The following is a 22,494-nucleotide window of genomic DNA, read 5'->3' on the forward strand; positions in this document are numbered from 1 at the left end:
TCATGAGGAAGCTGTGGGCCATAATGATGTTTCCTTTCAGTCTCCTCTGGGCTGAGAAGACTGAGGAACTTCAGCTACTCCTCATGTCTTCTCCAGATCCTTCCCCATCTTCATAGTCCTCCTTTGGGCACTCTCTAACAGTTTTATGCCTTTTTTAAACTGTGCTGTCCCAAGATCCTCACAGTACTCAAGGTGAGGCCACACAGTGCAAAGCAACAATCCCTTCCCTCACTCGATGGCAGTGCTGTGCCTGATGCACCCCATGGGACAGCTGGCCCTCCTGGCTGCCTGGGCATGCTGCTGGCTCATGGTCAACTTGCTCCTGACCAAATCCCCCCAGACCCCTTTCAGCAGGGCTGCTCTCCAGCATCTCACGTGCATGTGTAGCCAAGGCTGCCCTTCCCAGATTCAGAGCTTGGCGCTGCTTTTGCTGAAGTCCATGCAGCTGGTGACTGCCCAGCTCTCTCCAAGAACTCTCTGCAAGGCCTCTCTACCCTTGAGACAGTCAACAGCTCCCGGCAATTTAGTATGAAAGGTAAACTTGCTCAAAACTCCTCCTAATCTTACATCCAAGTCATTTGTGAAAAGCTTGAAGAGAAGTGGCCCATAAATGGAGCCCTGGGGAACCCCACTAGTGACTGGCCACCAGCCTGACAGCACCCCCTTTACCATAACCTTTTGGGCCCAACCCATCAGCCAATGCTCATCCTTTGTTTCTGTCTAGCTGTAAGCTGGACATTTTGTCCAGAAGGATTCTCTGAGAAATAGTATCAAAAGCTTCACTGAAATCCACAAAGGTAACAACAACTGGCTTCCCTTGGTAAACTAGATGGGTGACCTTGTCATAAAAAGTAATTAAGTTAATTAAACAGGACCTTCCCCTCATGAACCAGAGCTGGCTTGACCAATGACTATGCTCTTCTTCAGATATTTTTCAATAACTTCCAACATAATCTTCACCAGGAACCGAAATGAGACTGACAGACCTGTAACTACCAGGGTTATCTTTCTTGCCCTTCTTGAAAACTGGAAAAACGTTTGCCAGCTCCCAGTCAACTGGGACCTATCCAGATTCCCAAGACAGCTGAAAAATAATGGGAAGGCTTTGTGATGACATCAGCCAACTCCAAGTACCATGGGACGAATCCCATTGGGCCCAATGGACTTGTGTAAAACCTGGTGGAACAGCAAATTCTACACAAGTTTAGGGTTACATGAAACAACTCCATGGATCAACTCAGTCATAATCTCCATCCCTCATCACTGGTAGACCTTAATCATTAAAAAGTCAGATGTCTGATGTTTTCATAGCAGATCAGCAGAATTATTAAGAGAACAGTAAATTCATCTAAACAATTCCAGTTGCATCCAAAGCCTCTGGAATGAAGTATACTTACTTCAGACTGTATGACTCTGATCAAGAAAAATAAATGCTGTAGTGTCTTGGCAATGATGCCAAATTGACGACATCTCTCCAAGAAGGAATCTAAAGAAGGATCTATTCTTCTCTGCAATTTGCTCCAGAAAAGTGTCAGCTCCCTGCAAAGAATTAAAAACAGAACATAAGCCCATTGCTGATATACACAACCTGCATGGAGTCTACACACCTTAAGAGTTGATGTCACAACAATTTAAGTGTTACCAAAAAACACTGCACACTTCCATCAGGTCTCCATCTCCTAGAAATGCTGACAAGAACAGTTACTGTGCCTTACTTCCATGCGTGCAGTGGATGAAAACAGTTTGCCTCCTGTTATTTAATGGGTAAAGACAAGAGGATTTATTTTGTTTAATACAGATATCTAGAGTTGAACAAATTGTTTAAACTCCCTTTATAGTCAAGAAAAAAAAACAACACAACCACAATCACAGTCTTAACATTTTAGATAGAAACTCCAACTGGGCACAATGAGTCACAATACAGCTCTCCCGCAGGGCACGAAGCAGAGCTGCTGACATCTGCATTCCAATGATACAACTCTTCCCCGGTGCTTTAAGACTCTAAATCTCTGAGATTTACAAATATCTGAAGTTCAGGAGTCAAATGGATGGGGCTGGTCTCTCTTCTTTTGTGTACTGCAACAAAACAGGGAGCAACGAGGAAAAAAACTGCAACACAAAGCTCCATACAAATATGAAGAACTTCTTTACTGGGAGGGCAGCAGAGTGGTGGAACACGCTGCCCAGGGAGGTGGTGGAGTTTCTTTCTCTGGAGATGTTCCAGAACCATGGGGATGTGGCTCTGAGGGATGTGGTTTAGTTGGCAAGATTGGTGGTAGTGGTAGTTTTTTTTTTTTATTATTTTGTCGTAAGTTATCTAAACAAGTATTTTAGCCTGATGTATTTCTTAATCCACTTCCACTACGTATTTTTTGTACTTTATTAGCTTAATTCTCTCGCACAAAAGTCACTAAGAATTAAAAGCAGCAATAATATGTATTACTTACCAAGAGCAATACACATTTGCTGTTTGAAGCTGATGAGTAAGGTATGTTGTACAAAGAATAAACGCAGTGTTTTCTTGCCCCTCAGATTCCAGGTTACATATGATGTCCAGTACTTCTTTGCAATCCACCTTTGCAATCTAAAGAAAATAAATTAAGAGCACATTTACAAGACAAATATATGTTTACTCTGTCAAAGGAAGCTGTCTCAAGCACACAAACAAAACACTGTCTCCTTTTAATAGAGTTCACATCACACATTTCAGCTACAGAATGGTGTCAAGAGTTGGTAGGAGTGAGTTCTGATTCCTACTCAGTTTTACTTTTCTTTAGAACCCTCTCCCATTTGGGCAGTTAGCAAAATGAACTTATATAACATAAAGGCAATGTTATCTACAACTCCCAACTGCATTTTGCAGGCATTCTTTTTTTTCTCTTTTTTTTCCTTTTGGCAATTAAAACCCAGGTCTAAAAAAGTCAAGAGATCTGCTGAAAAATCCAATCTCTTGCTGTCTGCCCATAAGCATGAATTCCAAACAATCACGTTCCAAAACATGACACTAAACCAGAACATTTCTATCAATGGTATTTTATAGAGGAGAGAGCTTGCAAGGCAAGGAAGGGCTGAGACTTCCTTCAGCCCTTCTCAAATCAAGCTTCCACAGTGAAAGTTAAAAGAGAAACACTCACCTACCTTGATGAGGAGAGATACAGTTACTACTGTCATCTCCAATAAATCACTGGATATTTTGGAACTCTGTTGCAACACTCACTCAGCTTCAGATCTCAGTATTGCAAATATATTTGAAAATTATTGATAAACACCCAATAAAGAGGGACTATGATTTACTAACCTCCTTAATGGAGTCCTCATTAGGCAGCATAGAACACACACAGGTGATGTAGGCTTGGCGAAAAGATGCAACATTTGCAATATCTGGAGAATCTGCACACAGTTTTGACAAGAAAGTGGCTTGTGGGATGCAGTTGGACTTCATCAAATGTTTTATTCGCATCTGCAGAAAGGAAGGCCCTTCTCGTGTAATCAATTTATTAGCTAGGGAAAGAAAAAAGCCTTTGAGAATGCATCAATTCACAACTCACAACTCCCTGAAGCTGCCTCTCTGCACTCAGAGTTCATTACAACGCTGTGCAATGTGGCCAGCTCCCTTACAGAATGCTATGGATGAGGAAAAGGGACAGCAACAAGTGGAGTATTTTCTCCCACACAAATTCCCAACAACTCGGGAGGGAAAGAATGCTGGGCTATAGGAAACAGGGGTGGGGGTAGAAATAATACCAAGGACAGCATTCCTTAAGGCAGCATGGAGTTATGTTGTAGCAATGCCCAAAGGGCATCGATCAGATGATTTTGAACAGGATTCCACCAGTTAAGTTGAGATTCAGTACCTTCAACTTTTAATTGCAGCTTTATATTCCAAAGAAGCAGAATATTTCAACAAAGTATTCTTTTTCCCACCCCAAGTTGTTTAAAAACTCCCATATTTCCACAATTTGCAAAATAAATTTCAGAGTGAAACTGTTATTTCTGAGCTACTTTTTTTGTCCTGAAACACGCCAGCCTTTTGGTCTAGGTCAACCAAATACAACTGGTCACTGCAAGAGACTGCAAGCTACTTCAATATTAGGAGTGCAACTCCTAATGATTTTTCTGTAATTATTTAGCAAAATTTATTCAGTGAAGTTCAAAACCACAAAGGAGCAGCAATAGGAGTTAAAGCCATTTTTACATTGCATCAAAAGACATCTGACTGAAAATCTTGCTACTTAGTTTGATTCTCTTTTGAGGTATGCAGCACGTACTTGGCCTTAGCTGAAGAAATATGCTTCAGGGCAGCTATGGCATTATTACCAAGTCATTAAGATCTACAAAAAGACAGTCTGATAGTCTCCAGATCTACACTTGATTCAAAAGACCCTTGACAATTAGGAGAAAGAAACCAGTGTGTTCTTACACTGCATATAATCATACACAAAGATCCAGGAATGAGCTCTGTATGATGAAACAGAGAAGAAGTGATGGAATTCCTGAAATATTCCTATATGACACATATTAGAATCAGTGCTCCGCAGCCAAACTTATGGAGCAAAAACTCTTTTTTTAGTAGAAAAAAAATAATTCCTATTAATGACACTTGTGTAACCACAGTGCAGATCTGGCAGATCATCATTCAGTAAGCCAGGGAGAACGTTTCAATCATAAACAGAACTCAGCAGCACATGAATACACAGTACACGTCCTGCACAAAGCAACTGAAACTGTAACTCCCTTCTGACTTCAAATCCTTGTTTCCTCACCAAAAGTGCACTGAGTTACTTCTTAACAACCCCACCTCATTGCCAACGCCTCCTGCTTACCTTCCTCTGTTTCTACAGGTTGCTGGGACAGAATTTTCATAAGAACTGGATTTTTCCAAACTCCTTCCCTTGTGATATCCACCAGTACTTGGAGGTTGTTATTCCCAAATTCCAGTAAAGCATCGTGTGAATTCTAAAAAAAAAAAAAAAAAAAAAAAAAAAAAAAGGAAATAAATCATTAAAAGTCTTCGTCAAACATTAAAATCATGTAATTTTTAATTACATATCTTCATATTTCATTGCATTCTAACAATTTCACACCATTCTTCAGAGCCATTACTGCTCTGAGGTGCTTGCACTGGGCTTTTAACAATATATCATCCTTTCTCGTGTACATTTCTAATTCTGTAATAATGTTTGCCAATTTCAACATCCCGAAACTTAACTGACTTCTTAGTTCAATAATAATAATAATAATGATAATAAATTTTCCAGTTATAATTCTGCAATTTTCATGTTTCTTTATGAATGTGTGCAGCATTCCCCTCGCTTTTAAATCTACCACTATTTTCTAGCCTCTGAATAAAAAGAAATAAAGAAATTGCTATATAAAAGATGAAGGATAATTCTGCAACAAAGCACTGAGTGCCATTTGAGAAACAGGAATTAAGACTAAACAGCTCTAAATATGAAGTATTGTGAGCCTCAAATGTTATATTTACCATTAACGCTGGTTGGAGGAGCTGGTTGTTTCTCTGAGAGGTATTAAAGCACATTGGTATGAAGTTCAAATTCACAAACACACTCTAAAGGTTAATGCAGAGGAAGGGGAGCTGGTGGCATTCAGCTATCTGCTCATCTGAGGGAAGCAATGAATGAAAAACCACCCTCAAGCTATGGAAGGATCCGAGCAATGGGAGCAGCTGTGAAAGAACTCTCAGATTCCAGCACTTGTGTTTCTAGCAGGAAAATTCTCTCTGAAAAACTCACAGTATCACTGAGCAGAATTTCCCCCAAACTGACAAAGTGAAACCAATTAACTACAGCAGTTGGTGGCTGCCTGGGCAATAAAGTGCTCCTCTCATCAGTCTCACCACATCTCCAGTTTAACTGGATTTGACACAACTACATCCCCTGGTTCTAACGAGTTGTGCTTACAATTAGCAGTATTCTTAATCACACGGTATACAACAGACCAGCTTGGGTTGAGTAGGACCTGTGGAATCCTGCCCTCCCCTTGTCACAAGCAGGGACGCACTCCTCTAGAACCCCATCCAACACCTCCAGGCATGGGGCACCCACGCTAACCCTGAACATCCTGTGCCAGGCCTTTACCACCACCACCACCACGAATTTCTTCCAATTACCCAGTGTAAATCTCCCCTCTTTCAGTTTAAATCTGGTACTCTTTGTTCTGTCACTCTGGGCCCTTGTAAAACCTCTCTAGCTTTTTTAGAAACCCTCTTTGGGTATTGGAAGGTTGCTTTGAGTCTACCCAGAGTCTTCTCTTCTCAAAGCTGAAGAACTGCAGGTCTATCAGCCTGTCTCTGTAGGGTACAGTGCTCCCTTATGAGCATCATGGCCTCCTCCAGCCCCATGGCAACAGCTCCACATCCTTCCCGTGCTGGGGGCTGAGAGCTGAACACAGTGGGGTATCAAAAGAGAAGAACAGAGGGGGACAACCTCCTCCCAGCCTGCTCACCGCTCTGCTTTCTGTGCAGCCTGTCGGCCTTCTGGGCTGCAAGCACACACTGCTGGCTGCTCACATTCAGCTTCTTGTCCACCAAACCTCCAAGTTTTTCTCCTCAGGACTTTCCCATTCGGCATTCAGAGTAAAAGACATCTTTGCATTTCACGGTTAGCTATCCTTCAATACATTAGATATCAATGTTCAGCAGTCTCTTGTTATCAGATGTTCATTTCAGACCAGCTACTGATATCACTTCCATTTCTAATGCTGCAGCAAATCACACACCATAAGTCTCTGCACAGGAAAACCTAAATTTAACTCTTGGGTGATGCACCCATCTACTAAGTAGAGCAGCTTTATTCCCAGTAAAAGATTCATGAGCAGAAAATTACATTCCTGCAGTGAGACTTCACTTACATTGATCCACAGCTGTCAGAGTCTCAGAAGCTTCTTAAAGGATTCCTAATAAAACCATTCTGCTCCACAAGCTACTTAAGAAGCACCAAATTGAAAACACAGCTAACAGGCAACCTTCATCTCTTCCCCCTCTAATTATATACACCTACTCTGAGTGGATCACAGCATACTCACCATCACGGAATGGCTTCAGCTGCAGGGGATCTCAAGGATCAAGTTCCAACCCCCCTGCCTTATCTATAATGGATAAATAATTACTGCTTCACCACCAGAGCCTGTGTCCAGTTTTAAGTTTGTACTGACCCATTCATCACCTGGACAGCTTTGTTTTCTAGTGACTGATGGACTCAGTGCACGAGGCTCTTCAAGGAGGTTGTGCATCCAGCTGACTTTGGGGTGCTTTGTCAGTTAACAGAGAACGTGTGCAAATTTGTGAGAAAAATCATTCCCAGCAAGAACTACACCAAGACTCAATAATGAAAAAGGACAACAGAAAGGTGTGTGTACTACAGAACTCATTGCAACCACCTTCTTCCATGCTCACATAACACACCAGCTGCATAATTTTCGAGGATGAGCAAAAACCCTGTGCTCTGCAACTTGGTCTGTAGCAAAAAGTATTACATCTGTGGTAGATCTTATTGTCACAAGACGCACAAGGAAGACTAGGAACAAGCAATACATGTCTTGTGTATCCCTAATCTAGTTAGGAATGCATTTGGTGCTGTTTTATTAACTACAGATTTGCATTAACAATTTACCATGCAAGTATAGCAGGAAGGTAACCAGCTAGCCTCAAACAACAGCTTTGAGTACTGCTGCTCATTTCAGACAGAGAGCATGACTACTGTGGGAAGGCTCCTGCTGCATACAGGAAGAAAAAAACCCAACAAAATAACCACAAAACAAAATCACATTGCTCTCATTTTCCAAAACCAAGGAGAAGAACCCAGGGAATTACAGGTCAGTCATCACAGTCAATGTCCCCAGCAAAAGAGTGAGACAAATTCTCCTGAAAATGATCTTCAGCCACATAAAGACCAACAACAGTGGGACTGGAAATAGAAAGGACTTACTTTAGCAAGAAATACTTGATCAACCTGAATACACTCTGTGGCAACAGACTGCAGGTGACATGAGAGCAGTCAGCGTTGCTCACACAGACACAGCAAGACTTTAAACAGTCTCCCATAGCATCTCCACAACTAACTTGTTACAATATGGAAAAGGGGAGAACAATGTGGGTGGCAAAACGAGCTCAACTGTCAGGTTCAGAAGCTTTGTGACCAACTATACAAAGACTAAAGAGCAGCTGTCTCTTACTAGCACTTTTCAAGGGTCAATGCTAGGCTGACATTTTCAACATCTTTATTCATGGGCTGAATAATGTGGAAGAATACATTTTCTGCTGGTCTGTACCTCATACAAAACCTGGAGAACAGCAGGCATGCTGCAGAGCAGAGCTGTGGTTCAGAAGGAGCTCCAACAAGCTGTAGGAAGGAGCTGACAAGGACTTCAGCAAGTTCCACACAGGGAAACGCAAAGCACTGCACCTGGCACAGAACACCCCAAGTCACCTGCTGCAGCTCAAGAAACATTCATATAATGCTCTCAGAAACACGGTTTGGATTTTGGGTAGTCCTTTGTTGAGCCAGGAGTTGGACTCAATGATCCTTGTGGGCCTCTTCTGCCTCAGGACATGCTATTATTTTTATGTTAAGTATCTGTGGAGGCTGGTGACCAACTTGGTAGAACTGGCCTTTAGGGTCTGTAAGGGAAACATCAGTCTGCCTTGAGCCTTTACAGCAAACAAGGTCACCAATGCTGAACTGCCTTAACAAGAGCACGACTAAGAGGTTGGCCAAGTGTTTATTCCCCTCTGTCTGCTATTTTTGAGGCTCTACTGTAGTACAACACACTGACTGGGGCCCTCCAGTACAACACACTTGCCATCGTGGAGCAAGTCCAGCAAAGGCCTTCAGAGGGGTCTGTGCAACCACAGGAAAAGAGAGTGAAGGGTAATACTCAGAAGCCAGAGGGAGCTAAAGTCTTTATTAATTGTAAGAGTCAACAGAACAGTCATAATAAAGGGAAATCCTGATAAAGCATGTGCTCACTGGAGCATTTTGGTGTTCACACTCTTAAAGATGCTTAACATGACTAAGAATGAGAAGGAGAACCCTCAGCAACCTGATCCAAAATAGTCCTACAGGGTAAAAAACTGGAGCTCTCTTCTAAATCCAGCTGTGCCACGACTCTTCCACAACAGACAGCTTCAAGGGGCTGCACATCCAGTGCATTTACTCCATGTACTGCAAGTCCACTTAGTGTGAGACAGTGCTTCCACCTGAAACCACTCTGACAGAAAAACAAAAAGCATACTTCCTAGCATGCTCACTAATTGAAATTCATTATTAAAGACTAAGCAATCTCTAAAAATTACTCAAAAAGCTAACCAGCAAGACACCTGTCTGTAAGACCATCTCAAAAAGCAGCTGTTGATAGCAGTAGAAGAGCTGGTGCTAATTTACAGATTTCAAAGATGTGTGATGCTTACAGTAACTGACTTCTGCCCTTGAATCTGAAATGTCACTTACAAGGTCAAAGAAAACCAATTCAGCAGTACAGTCACACCCTGAGTATTCAAGTGACTTTAAGTGCCCCAGCCAGAGCTCCAAGAGCTCTTAAGCAGTTCTAAGAACCTAAAAAAGCTACAACACACAAAAGTTTCAAGCTGTATTCAAGCATTTGCAAAATGACCTAAGCAACCATCATGCTCACATAGCTGCTCCTTCTCTCAGGTCTTCCCTTCCTGTACAGTTTGAAAACAAATTCATCAGAAAGAGTCTCAGAGGGAAAATTTTTTTAATATTTATTTTTTGATTAACACAAGATCAATTCCCCACTTTGTACACAGCTAGATGGCGTGCCAGTAGAATTTGACAGGTGAGTGACATGTTAAGTCAGCACTGCTGCCCAAAAATGCTCAGGTTGGAGCTTTAGGAGAGCTGTGCATGTGATGATATAGGAACCACAAACATCACTGGGAGATTAAGAGAACTGCTACAGATGTGCTAGCAAACCCTGCATCTTATCCACAAAAGTGAAGCACTTTCTGACAGCTCCCACTTCTCATCTTTCTCAGCAGTATGACACCAGGCACTTAAGTCTTTTCAAAACATTCCTGTGGGAGAGGGATTCAGACATTCCCTGCTGTTAGGGATGCCAGGGCAGAGAGCCTTGGGCTGAGCACTAAGGGGACAGATAGCAAAGAGGGTGCTGCCATGGATGTCACTATCAACTAACAGTTTTACCACAAGTCCTGAGAATTTATGCCAATTCCTGTGGCATCATTTGAACAAAAGCATGTAATTCAAGATATTCACAGCTCTTACTGTTGAGAAATTGTGTAACATACACAAGACAAAGAAGAATCTCTTAAATTACAAGTGCTTAATGCAGCAATACTGCAAGAGACAGCTTTAGGAAGTCACTAGTTCTCAGCATGCATTACATGTAGCAGCGTGACTCAAATATCCCTTCTGGGAACTATTTATCAGAGAAAGAATCTGGATTACAGAGTCTTGAGCTCTGCACTGTTCTATAAGACACACACACACAAAAGACAACTCCTGGATACACAAACTTATCTTATCTAAGGACAGGTATGTGTTAAACACAAAAAGCACTTTCCAAGTAACAAGTGCCAAAGAAGACACAAGCACATTTTTGAGCACTGTGCTACAGCAGCTGAGGTTTGCTGCCTCCTAGTGATACCTGTCCCAAGCCCCTCTCTGCTAATGTGTTTCATGTCCCAGATGAGCCCAAGCCACTGTCTTAGACACAGTAAACATACATCATCTGTTGCCTCCCCTGCAGCAAGATGTAACTACAGAACAAAACTATCGACTTGGGCAAGGCTGAAGTTGTACTCCTCAAAAGACTGCTGTCCTCAGATGATGACATTCAGCCACTCAAACAACCAAAGTGAACAGTGTGTCTTCTTAACAGCAGCTCTTCCCTAGCATATCTCTACTCACATCTGAGATCGCATGCTAAATTGGATCAAAATATACAGTGTGCTGTATGTGTTTCTTCTTAAAATAAGATATGTTACTAAACCTGAGTAAAGGCTGAATAAGGATTTTTTAAAAAGGAAAATATATATTAAAAAAATACGTAAAATTGGAAAAAAAAGAAATCCAGAACACTTACCTGTATGGACTGATGGAATTCTAGCCACACCTCATGTGGCAAGTCACTTTCAGGAATTGAAAGGAGTAGCTCAAAACAACTCCTGGAAAAGTAAGAGGCAAGTAAGCAAGCTACCTTACAAATTCTGTTTTTATGATAGATAACATTTGTGACAGACATTACTTAACAGAGAAGTGACAGTAACACTGAAATACATTTGACTGCATAAATCAATTAAAGGCCAACACCAGTCCCAGAACCATCAGTTGTCAATACAGAGGAGCACTTCTTTTCACAGTGCACAACCTTCCTGGGATAAGATTGCTAGCATCAAAAAGGAAGTTGTTTAATGCAGCTTAGGAACTTTGCACTACAGAATTTCTACTCTTCTGAAATGGAGGAGAAAGTCAGACCTAATTGGTGTTCCTTCATTTAAGCCATTAGGCTAATGCTAATTTTTAAGGAGGAAAAAACAAGAAGGAAATGACTGTAGACATTCAGAACACTCGCTGTATTTCAGGGGAAAGTCTTGATCAACACTGCCTAGTTTCTTTGGAGACAGAGCACTAAGACTATTGCCTCCACTGTTCACAAACAGGGGTTATCTAAGCTTACACTGAGCACACAGACAACAAAAACCCCAAGTGCTGCACAGAACAACATCAAGGCAAACTAAATCATGAGCCACAATGCAACATCTAGAGAAGCCATAGGACTGATGTGCAGCAGAAAAGTTCCCACAGTTCACATCAACATTAAGAAAGAAAAATCAGCCAAGGCTCCCATACAAGAACCACACCGAATTATTGCTCTAAGTTAGACCTACATTGTTCAATAGTTCTAATTCATGCTAATTATTGCTAAATACCTCCACTCCCAATGGACACACTGCTCCCAGAGACAGAAGAGCCAAGTGAGGGGAAGGGTAAAAGACAGAGATGGCCATGAAGCAAATGTGAGTTTGGGTACTACCCAACTTTGCTGACAATGTGCTTTTAAAGTCTTCAGATGCACACTTCATTTTCTTTTGTTGAAGACTCAACTGTCCTATCTACTTCCACTAATTTAATTTGGGGAAAAAAAACTTGCTGTAAAAATATTCTTTCATATATGTACTGGTTATAGAAAGATAGCAGGCTTAAACTACAAGGCAAAATGAGGTTTCACAGAGTTTTTCCTGCAGTTAAGCACTTGGGTGCTATCTGGCTATGGAGAGACTCTTATACATGATTCCCAAAGCATTATGTGAATACAGACTGAGATATCAGCCTATGAAAATACAAGGGCTGAGTTTACACCTAGAAAAATATCATCTGTTGTAGCAACCCAGAACTGAGTTGAGCCAAGAAATCTTTGAGTCCTGAAATCTTCTCCTGGAGCCATTTCTGAAGTGTGAAGCTCCAGGAGTACATCACCACGTCACAGCTTACAGCACAACCTCAAAAGCCAATCAGAGATTTGTTGGGATTCTTTTTTTTTTTTTTTTTTTGCCAAGAAAAACAAGTGATTGTCTTTATTTTTTTGTTAGAAGTTACTCACGTACAGCTGCACAAAGACTCTCTGTCCTCCCTTGGAAGCAAGAGGGAAGAACGGCCGTTCACTGCAACTCTGGGTGAGAACAAGAAATGAAGGAGATGCTGTTCTCCCCAAAGAGAAAGTCAACTGCTACTGAGCAGAACAGCTTTGGCTTTAGCTCAGCAGAATGCTGCTGGTTCTTCCTCACATCACTCTGTACAATTCAAAGGCACAGTTTTATGGTGTAACTCTACTGAAAGCTGTTCAACCTTCCCACTCCTTTGCTCTGTTAAAGAACAAGGCCTTGGGGTTTCTCCTTCATTTCATGCTTTCTACCCATAAAGTACTCCTTGATTTCACTTTCTTTATTCTGCAGAGCAACTCTGAGTCAAACAAACCCAACACTTCATATCTGCATACAATTATTATACCACCACTTTTATAGACAGCAATTTGTGTTAAAAGACCAGCAGGAATAATCCACCTGCAGCCAGATGTTACTCTGCATTTGTTCTGAGTTGAATTAACCCTTAAGGACAGCCAGCAGAGTGCTACATCTGAGTTAGTGAATTAAATTACAACAGTTTATTAGACAGAGTAATGCTGTGTTAGACATGCAAAGATACTGAACTACCACACCTGCCTCCTCACAGAGGTGCTATGAAAAGCAAGGGCTCTCCTCCTGGAAGCAATACTCACCAGACTCACTGCTCTAACCATAGTTATCTCTACTTAGATATTCAGATCTCTCTTCCAGTGGTTGAAAAAGTCCATAAAACGCCTTGCTGAAGGTGTGGAAATGCTGAACTCCCTTTCAAATGACTGCCTTAATAGCTGGGGCTGGGCAGATACTCCTCCCAGCCTCCATGATCCTGTGCTTTGCTGCTGTGGAAATGAGCATCCTGAATTCTATTTGATCCAAGGGCCACAACGAAGACCATTCCTCTTCCCTCACACTCACTCGCCCCCCCTGCACACCACAACCACTCCAAGCTTTCCTTCTATTTTCTAACATTAGGCAATGGACCAGAACATCCTCACACTGCACAGCATCAATTTTCAGGGGATGAGGGGAGTATGAAAACAGTGTTTGTGTCTATGACAGCTCCCAGAAGTCCCATCAGGACAGCACATTTCCATATCCCTAATCAAGTAATATTCTTCCTTCCTCACAGAACTTAACTTTCACCTCTAATTCCCTGCCTCAGCTCCTCTCTCCTTCCCATTTAAGCTTACAGAAAGATATGATGGGAGAGCTCAGAGTGAGTAAAACAGCACACCTAACAGCCCGTGACACAGAACTACCCATGACCTCACACACTGCCTTTCATTCTTCAGATTCCTCTCAATTGTAACCATAACAAGAACACGATGATTCTACCACATCAGCCACAAAGTGAGCCAAGTATACAAGCTGCATCCTGAAAGATGAAAGAAGCTGTACTCCAGGCATCAGTGACCCCACATACAAAGACAGAAGGCAAACTTAAAGCTAAATGAGTAGGAACCAGGAGAATAATGATTTAAAAAAAAAAAAAAAAAGGATGGGAATATGATTAGACAGAGTGAAAAATGTCAAGGTGTTTTGCAAAGAGATGTGTTGGGCACCAGCTGAAGCAGCCTGCCTGGCCTGCAGCCCCACACATCACAGCAGCAGCTATAAGCAACGTGACAAGAACTCATCCTAATAAAAAAAAATGGATCTCTGTAAGATCAGCAGACTGCAGCCAAACAGATGGAAAAACAGGAAAAGCTATTGAGAGAAATATGGAGAATGAAGCAGCTAATTTCAAATAGTATGCTTTGGCAGTCAGTGAAAATACTGACATTACAGACACGGCTCCGTTCTCATTAGAGGTATTGATAATGAAATGCTTTCTTTGTTGCCACTAAAACACACAACTAGATCTCTTGATTTGTATGAAGCAGTAAAAAAATTACATTAAAGCCATTTTCTTTAACCTTTGTCAGCAGATCTGGTAGAGCTACTGAAGCTGATGGAGTTCAAGGAGCATCTGGACAAGGCTCTCAGATACAGGGTTTGAATTTTGGGTGGTCTTGTATAGAGCCAAGAGTTGGACTCAGTGATCTTTGTGGGCCCTTCTAACTTCTGATCTTCTGTGGTGCCCCAATGGTGGTTGGTAAAACAGTGGGACTTACAAAATTAATAGAAGAGGATGCAATTGCCACGGCAACTCACGTCTGGTTAAATATCACCACGCCGTACATCAAGAAAATGTATCTGCAAAAGCTTAAAAATGGATAATGCCATGCAAATCATCATCAAAGCTGTGAATGTCATCAATCCAAGGGACTGAATCATCGCCAGCTCCTGGAGTTCCTTAGCATCTGTACTGGTTATGGGTCGTTCTTCATTTTTCTGAAGGAAGGTGGCTAAGTTGGGGTAAAATGTTAAAAAGATTTTACAGTTTGTGGAATGAAATCAAGGCATTTATGGAATCCGAGGAAAATTCTGTGCCAGAACTTGAAGATTAAAAATGGCAGATGGATTTAACATTTTGGGTGGATTTGTTTCACTCATTTAAAGGAGCGGTCATGTCTTTGAGGTCAAAAATCAACTGTGTTGTGCTTCAAACCAAACTGAATTATGGCAAGCTCAAGTTATGGCAAATGATTTCATGCATTTTAATGCGTTGGCTAAACAGTCCTGTGAACAGAGGAAAACATGCAGCCCTACTTTCCATTCTGATAACAGAATTTGAAAATAGTTTTCAAAATTGCTGAGAAAGACATCAATTTTTTGTGTATTTTTTACTCCAATTTCAGTCAACATAAACATATGACCTGCCAGTCTTCAAGAGGAATGTGTAGAGTTGCAAATCAGCTCAAAAACCTGACCACGTCTCTTACCATAGGAAGACACCCCTCACTTCACAGTCACAACTTATTCATGCCATCACCTTTTGGCAGTTCATCCATTTGTCAACAACTTTGCTTTCATGGATGAAGCACAGGAAGAGTAAAACTTCATCAGAAATCTCTGACAACACCCTGAGAGCTCACTGAGAGCTGCAGCCACTGCCATCAAACCAGGCACTGATGCTTGCTTTCACAGCTACAAGGTCACACATCCCACTAGTTTTGTTGTGTTGTTGCTGCTCTTATTTTCTAATATATTTTTCATTAAAACAAGTTATTTTTGGCAACATTGGGATATTATATATGAGGCCCAAGACAATTCCTCTTCACTCAATGCAGCCCAGGAAACCACAAGGCCATGAGCTGAACGATTTACAGTGTAAGCTTTCAGTTTCCATGTAAGCATCTTAAATTAAACAAACAAGGAGAGAACTGTAAAGTAATTCAGGTGGGAAGGAATCTGATTTCATGTATTTTTCTCTCCTAGACAGAAGTAGAAAAAAAATAAACCACTGCTAGTTCATATTTTCTCTTAACTCCAAATATTTAAAAAAAAAAAGCATCATAAGGAGATATCTGGTTCTGACTGATATTTCAAATTCATACATTACAAAACGTGTTGCTTCTCAAAAACACTTGACTTCAGATCACAAGCAAGCCAACTACTGACAGAGAAAACAGAGAAAAGTCAGCCCACTGGAAGGCTAAACTACTCATATTTTACAAAGAGCTTTATAGCTAAAGCTCAGAAACTTCGCCCTTCTGCCTTGAACAAAACCTCACCAGCAGTGCTGTTATCCTTCTGGGGCTAAGGTTGTTAACTGATGGTTTTGAAAGCCCTTACACTACGGTTTTCGCAATCACAAACAGCATCCCTGCACTTGAAAGTGTCTGTGAGGAAGTAAGAGAAATTCCAACTTTGCTTCCACCAGTAAAAACAGGAATAAAAAGGAGAATTGCTTTACAAGAATCGTTCTGCTTTAAATCATCCGAGTGCCTACAGAACTGGTCAGAGAGCTCAGGTTAAACCACACGTGGCTATCCCATACACAAAACTTAGTAACCAACACAAACAGTTTTCAGAAGGGGATCTCCTCGTAACTTCCTGCACTACAAGCAGGAGGACACACAAAGGCAGCAATTGCACCAAGACCAATGCAGGCTTTTTTATCTATGCATGAAAGTCTAGCAGTAAAGATGCACTCAACGAGAACTAAGCTTTTTCTACTAAAGAAATAACTTTTAGAACCTTTGTGAAGGAACAGAACCTTCCTAATACCTTCACACCTACCCAGGTACGGAGGAACTACATAATGCACCTTAAACACAGCTGTCAAATTAAGTATTACACTGTATTTCAACAACTCCTCTGTTCATTTATAAAGTATCATTTATGCCTTTTTTTTTTAAATGTATTTTAAAACAAAAGTGTACCAACTTAACACTTACAGCACCAGCCTGCCCAGCACCAAGAGAACATCCTCACATTCCGTGGTCAAGTAAGGCCGTGCGTTGGCAAAGCTTTGGATGGAGATCCGATATACTTCCAAAAAAGGTAAAATATGTTCTGATGCACCCCGACTGCCAGCGTAGTGAAGAAGTGTCTGAAAGAAAATGGGTTTTTGTTAGAAGGCCTCAAAGTACGCTTTTCTTTAAGAAACAATCATCAACGTGCCATATCCAGTAGAGATGGTGGGTGAATTCTGAAAGCGAATTCTTATTCTAAAGGAGGGCTTCTTCTGTGCAAGTGTCACAAAGGCAGATCCACACACGTAGCAATGGTATCACAGTAGTACCAAGGCTGGAAGAGACCTCTGAGATCATCCAATCCAACTGTCCACATAGAATCACAGAATGGCCTGGGTTGAAAAGGATCCCAGTGCTCATCACTTCCAACCCCCTGCTGTGTGCAGGTCACCAACCAGCAGCCCAGGCTGCCCAGAGCCACATCCAGCCTGGCTTTGAATGCCTGCAGGGATGGGGATCCACAGCCTCCTTGGGCAGCCTGTTCCAGTGCCTCACCACCCTCCGTGTGAAAAACTTCCTCCCAGCATCTAACCTAAACCTCCCTGGCTCAGTTTAAGACCACCTCCCACCAATACTTCCCACTAAACCTCATCCCTCAGTAAAACATCCCAACACTGAGATTAAGAACATCTATCAAGCTGTGCTGTATTAAAGACACACATACATCAATACAACAAACATGAGCCATCAGTAGAGAACTACAGAACTACAGAACCCAGATCACACCATTACGTACCCATGCTCCAAACACAGGCACAGTACTGAAGAAGCCACCTAAAATCCAGCCTGCTTCAAGAAAAATAGTACAGTTTTGACAGTAGCATTTCCTCAGCTTCTTAGACCTCCAATCAGCGGGGCGTTGTTTTCCTACCAACCACTGCATAACACAGAGCAGGCAGGGTGCTGAGCTAAGGACAGTGCAGTCCTGCTTCCAGGCAGCACCTCCTCTCTGAAGGCAGGCACCCTACAGCTGGTGTTCTTACCTCCTCCAGTCCAAACCAGCTACCAACATTAAGGTCAGCTCCAAAGAAAAAAAGGCAACGATGCTGAGCTTTGGGCAATCCTCAGAGCCGAGACTGTATGGGAAGAGTTTAGTTGTCACAGGGGTTTGGTCAAGTCCTATCACTTCAGGCTGTGCCTCCGACACCCCGAGACAACGTGTGATTACATCAGACTGTGACAGGACACTGCTGACCAGGCACGACGGTGAGCTTGCTAAAATAAATGCAGTCATTATCATGGTCAGAAACTTCTGAAGTGATCAACATAGCAAGAAAAAAGCAGCTAGTTCCATGCTGTTCTGTACACTGCCCAATGCTGTGTCAGTGATCTAACCCATACCTTAACGGTCCTAGGGTCAAAATATAAAGAATGCAGACATCTACTCAACCAGCACAACCACATGTGATGTTTAACAATGAAATCTATGGAAATACTAAAACTAAGACTGTTTTGCAGGCTATTCTCCCAGAACTCAGTAATATAACCCCTGTACGAATTCAACTATAAACTAACCCAAACCACAACGTTAACAGCTTTAAAGAGGCTGGAAGTCTACAGAAACCATCCTTAAAAACCACACAAAGCTCATTAACAAAAGCAATGAGTTACTAATGGTTGTTTACTGATGTAAGTGCCTCTCTAAGAAACTAGTGGAGGATTTAATAAAAAAATAAGGCATTAGAAGAATTACAAAGGCTGTCAAGCTGTAATTCCTTGAGATACTCAAATGACTGATGACTGCCATGAAATCATCTATTCAGAAACCCTGCTAGGAGTCTACCATTACAGTGACTGCAGAAATAAAATATACTGATCACTGTTCCTGTCTAAAAGTACATCCATTAATGGCAACTTACCCAATTTAGTACTTGGTTATGACAGGCACATACATCATTTTCAGGCTGGAGGGGCTCTGAGCACCACGTGGAGCTGTGGGGGTCCCTGCTCACTGCTGGGAGTTGGACTGGATGGCCTTTAAAGGTCCTCTCCAACGCAAACGATTCAGTGACTATGATTCTACCACAGTACAAGGCCTGTAAAACGTTCTACAATGTTTCCCGAAAGTATACACATTTGCTAGAAAACACTACACCCTTCCCCTCAGTGCTATCTTACCACTGAGGTCATCTAAAGTCAGCAATTCTTTGAGCAGCCAATGAGCTGGAACTTCTCCTGGAACAGACAGGCACTGAAACCATCACTACATCCTCTTTCCTTTGACTACAGCCACAGATGTAACCAGAGTGGGATGCAGACAACAGGGGCCACAAGCATCCACCTACAGCACAACCCACAGACTGACCCAGCTCCTCAGTTCTGCACTGATTCCCAAGCAGGTATTGCAGCATTGCAGGGCATAGGTGCACTTCTCACAAAGCTGTTCTTACACCAGCTTTGAGTTTAACATAACTAAAAAGACAGCTCCTCTTTAACAGACCAGATCACAACTGCAAGTCCTCCCAACAGTTTCACCCACCCAGCTGGTGCTGAGGATCAGCAGATGAGATGCTGAGGTGCTGCACGCTCTGCCTCATTGATACTGGTTCATATTTACAACAGAGGAACCTCATGTACACACAGCCCGACCCTACCAGTTGGTGTCTGTGTATATAGACTTACCCCAACAGACTTGTTCCTCATAATGTGAACGTGCAGTGCATCACAACAGCTGCAGAGCCAACCCACTATTTAGGGCTGAGACACTTAGTTATGTCATCCTGAACACTCATCTTCCTCTCCTGCCCAAGAGGTAAGTGACCAAGAAGGGAGCATCATCAGACAGTGCTCCCAGAAAGAGTGCAGAAAAGCAGCACAAGTTTCTGTAAGTTTCTGTGTTGCCAATGCTGCTTCTCTGTGCTCAGAGCTGTCTGGATACTATTTGGTTCAACATCTGTTGTGCCCTGACAGCATCAGTCGCTCCCACAGTGCCAGATGTATCCACAGGATGGCAAATCCCAAAGTATTTTAATGGCCCTCACCACAACTACACCTCCAGACCCTACTTAAACACAACTGAAGTGAGTTTCTCTCTAGGCAAGACCTGCTGCAGTTCAGTGAGCAGATGACAAGATATCAGTGGTGGCCTCCAAGCTGTTAAGTACCTCAATTCAACTTTCTATTAAGTTTAACTTAGAAGCAGACACCCAGTCCTTGAGAAGTTTTATCACTAGAGCTCAGTGCCATATCCACAAACATCCCCAGATAGAAGGGGAAACAGTGTTGTAAAATCACACCCTCCCATAGCATAATTTGACAGCACAACACCATCACAAACTCACACCCCACTGAAGTGGCTGGGTGACAACTCAACAACTGCTTGTCCTCCCCTGGATCTCTAAGAGAACAATCACGGCAATCAGAACTGTCCAAAACTGATGACAGCACTGGATAAGTTTATTCTGGGTGACCAAATGAATACACGTGTTGGTCATCTTGACAATATCTGCCAAATATCTGCCAAATTCTTGTTCCAACATTTGGCTGCAATAAACAGCACTGGAGGTCATTTTTGTAAAGCCTGAAACAAGGCAGAAGTAACACATTTTACAGAGATTTCCATGTAAATGCATGGTCACAAATCTCTATCTAGGTAGATAAACTGCAGTATGTGTGAGCTGCACTCTGAAGTTTGCAAAGCATGAATACCAGAACCTAACAAACCTTTCCAGCACTGTGGTAAATTCTGAGCACCCTCATTAAGTTTGCAGACAGCATCAAGTTGGGGGAAGCATCGATCTGCCTGAGGTTAGCTATGGAGGGAGCTAGGCAGGCTGGTTGCTGGGCTGAGGCTGATGGGATGAGCTTCAGTGAGACAGAGTGCTGAGTGCTGCACTTTGGTCACAACAGCCCCATGCAACGCTGTGGACTTGGGGCACAGCAGCCAAGAGCTGTGAAGAGAAGGACTTAGGGGCGTTGGTGACACTTGGCTGGATGTGAGCCAGCAGGGTGCCCAGGTGGCCAAGGAGCCCCACAGCATCCTGGCTGTGTGAGCAGCAATGCAGCCAGCAGGAGGTGACCATCTCTGCTGGTACTGCTGGGGCTGCACCTTAGTGCTGTGCTCAGCCTTGAGCCCCTCACTGTGAGAAAGACATGGAGGGTCTGGAGTGCGTGCAGAGAAGGAACAGAGCTGTGAGGGGTCTGAAGCACAGTGCTGGGGAGCGGCTGAAGGAATGGGATGGGTCCACCTGGAGAAGAGGAGCTCAGGAACGACCTCACTGTTCTCTACAACTGCCTGAAAAGAGGTTGTGGGGAGGTGGGAGTCAGCCTCTGCTTTTGGTAACAGTGACAGGATGAGAGGTGATGGCCTCAAGTTGCACCAGGGGAGGGTCAGGTTGGGTATTAGGAAGATCTTCTCAAAATCACCAGTGATGCAATGGCAGAGGCTGCACAGGGAGTGGTGGAGTCACCATCCCCAGAGGTGCTCCAGAATCTCGGGGAGGTAGCACTGAGGGACACAGTCCATGGGCAATACTGTGGTGAGTGGGTGGTTGGAATGAACGATCTCAGAGATCTTTTCCAACCTTACTGATTCTCTGATTTCCCCAAAAGAACAGCATGGCCAAGCACACAGCCTACAGGTGTATAACGACCCTGTGAGGATTAACACCACATTTCAGACACCTGTGAAGCTGTTGGCCACAGTCAGCAGCTGGTGTTGCCCCTCCATTCAGAAAGGAAGGCCGGGTGGGAGCACTGGATGGCAGGTAGGGTTTTAAGCACAGAACGCTTTCGAACTGAAGAGGAAAAACACCCAAACCCAACAACAACAGATGATGTAACCGCACAGCTCTCACTAACAGATGCCGTTCAGGAAGCAGTAACTCATTAACCGCACAGATTACTGTATCACAAGTAAGCCACGCTCACCCACAACACTTAACCAAGCTCAAGAACTTAATGATTTAATCCAAAAACCGTTCATCGTCGGCATTAAACCACCGTTCGCACCGAGCACTGACCCGGACGCAGCACACGGGCAGCCCGGCCGGCCGGACTCCCACACGGCGCCGTTCCCAACCGCGATGAACGCAGAACGTCCCGTCCCGTTCCCTCCCATCCGCCCCGATGCCCCGCGCGGCCCAAAGGCGCAGCGCTCCGCCTCACCGCACCGGCGGCCCCGCACCGCGGCACCGCGACACCGCGACAGCGCCCCCCCGCCGCGCTCCGCCAACTCCCGCCGCGCCGAAGTCTCGCAACGGCCTCACCGCGCTGAGAGGCCCCTCGCCGCGGCCCGTACCTGGCAGAAGCCGCGGCAGTAGGCCCGGGACGACGCCTCCGAGACTTCCTGCTCGCACAGTTCCGTCTGCAGCTGCCACAGCCGGCCCCGCAGCGCCGCCACCAGCCGCGCCATCTCGGCCCGCGGAGCCGCCTCGGCCTCAGCGTCCGCCATCTGCGCTCGGCCCCGCCGCGCGTAGGCACGGGTCACGTGACGGCGCCGCCGACCTCAGCGGCCCGGGACGGCGGCACGTGATGCGCACGTGATGCGACGCACGGCGGCGCTGAGCA

General features: G+C 43.5%; 1 protein-coding gene across 1 annotated transcript in view; it reads right to left on the reverse strand.

The window, feature by feature from the left end:
* Nucleotides 1–22,494, reverse strand: part of RLF (RLF zinc finger) — a 28,198-nt gene extending 5,704 nt beyond the window's left edge. The window contains exons 1-7 of the mRNA XM_085208993.1: nucleotides 22,226–22,494; nucleotides 16,909–17,063; nucleotides 11,086–11,167; nucleotides 4,824–4,956; nucleotides 3,299–3,501; nucleotides 2,448–2,584; nucleotides 1,398–1,539 (exon numbers count right to left, since the gene is read on the reverse strand). Coding sequence (XP_085065119.1) covers nucleotides 1,398–1,539; nucleotides 2,448–2,584; nucleotides 3,299–3,501; nucleotides 4,824–4,956; nucleotides 11,086–11,167; nucleotides 16,909–17,063; nucleotides 22,226–22,378 — 1,005 coding nt within the window. The 5' untranslated portion in view covers nucleotides 22,379–22,494. The remainder of the gene's footprint in view (nucleotides 1–1,397; nucleotides 1,540–2,447; nucleotides 2,585–3,298; nucleotides 3,502–4,823; nucleotides 4,957–11,085; nucleotides 11,168–16,908; nucleotides 17,064–22,225) is intronic.

This window comes from Meleagris gallopavo, chromosome 25, assembly GCF_905368555.1.
Source record: "Meleagris gallopavo chromosome 25, MGAL_WU_HG_1.1, whole genome shotgun sequence".
In the NCBI taxonomy this organism is placed as follows: domain Eukaryota; kingdom Metazoa; phylum Chordata; class Aves; order Galliformes; family Phasianidae; genus Meleagris; species Meleagris gallopavo.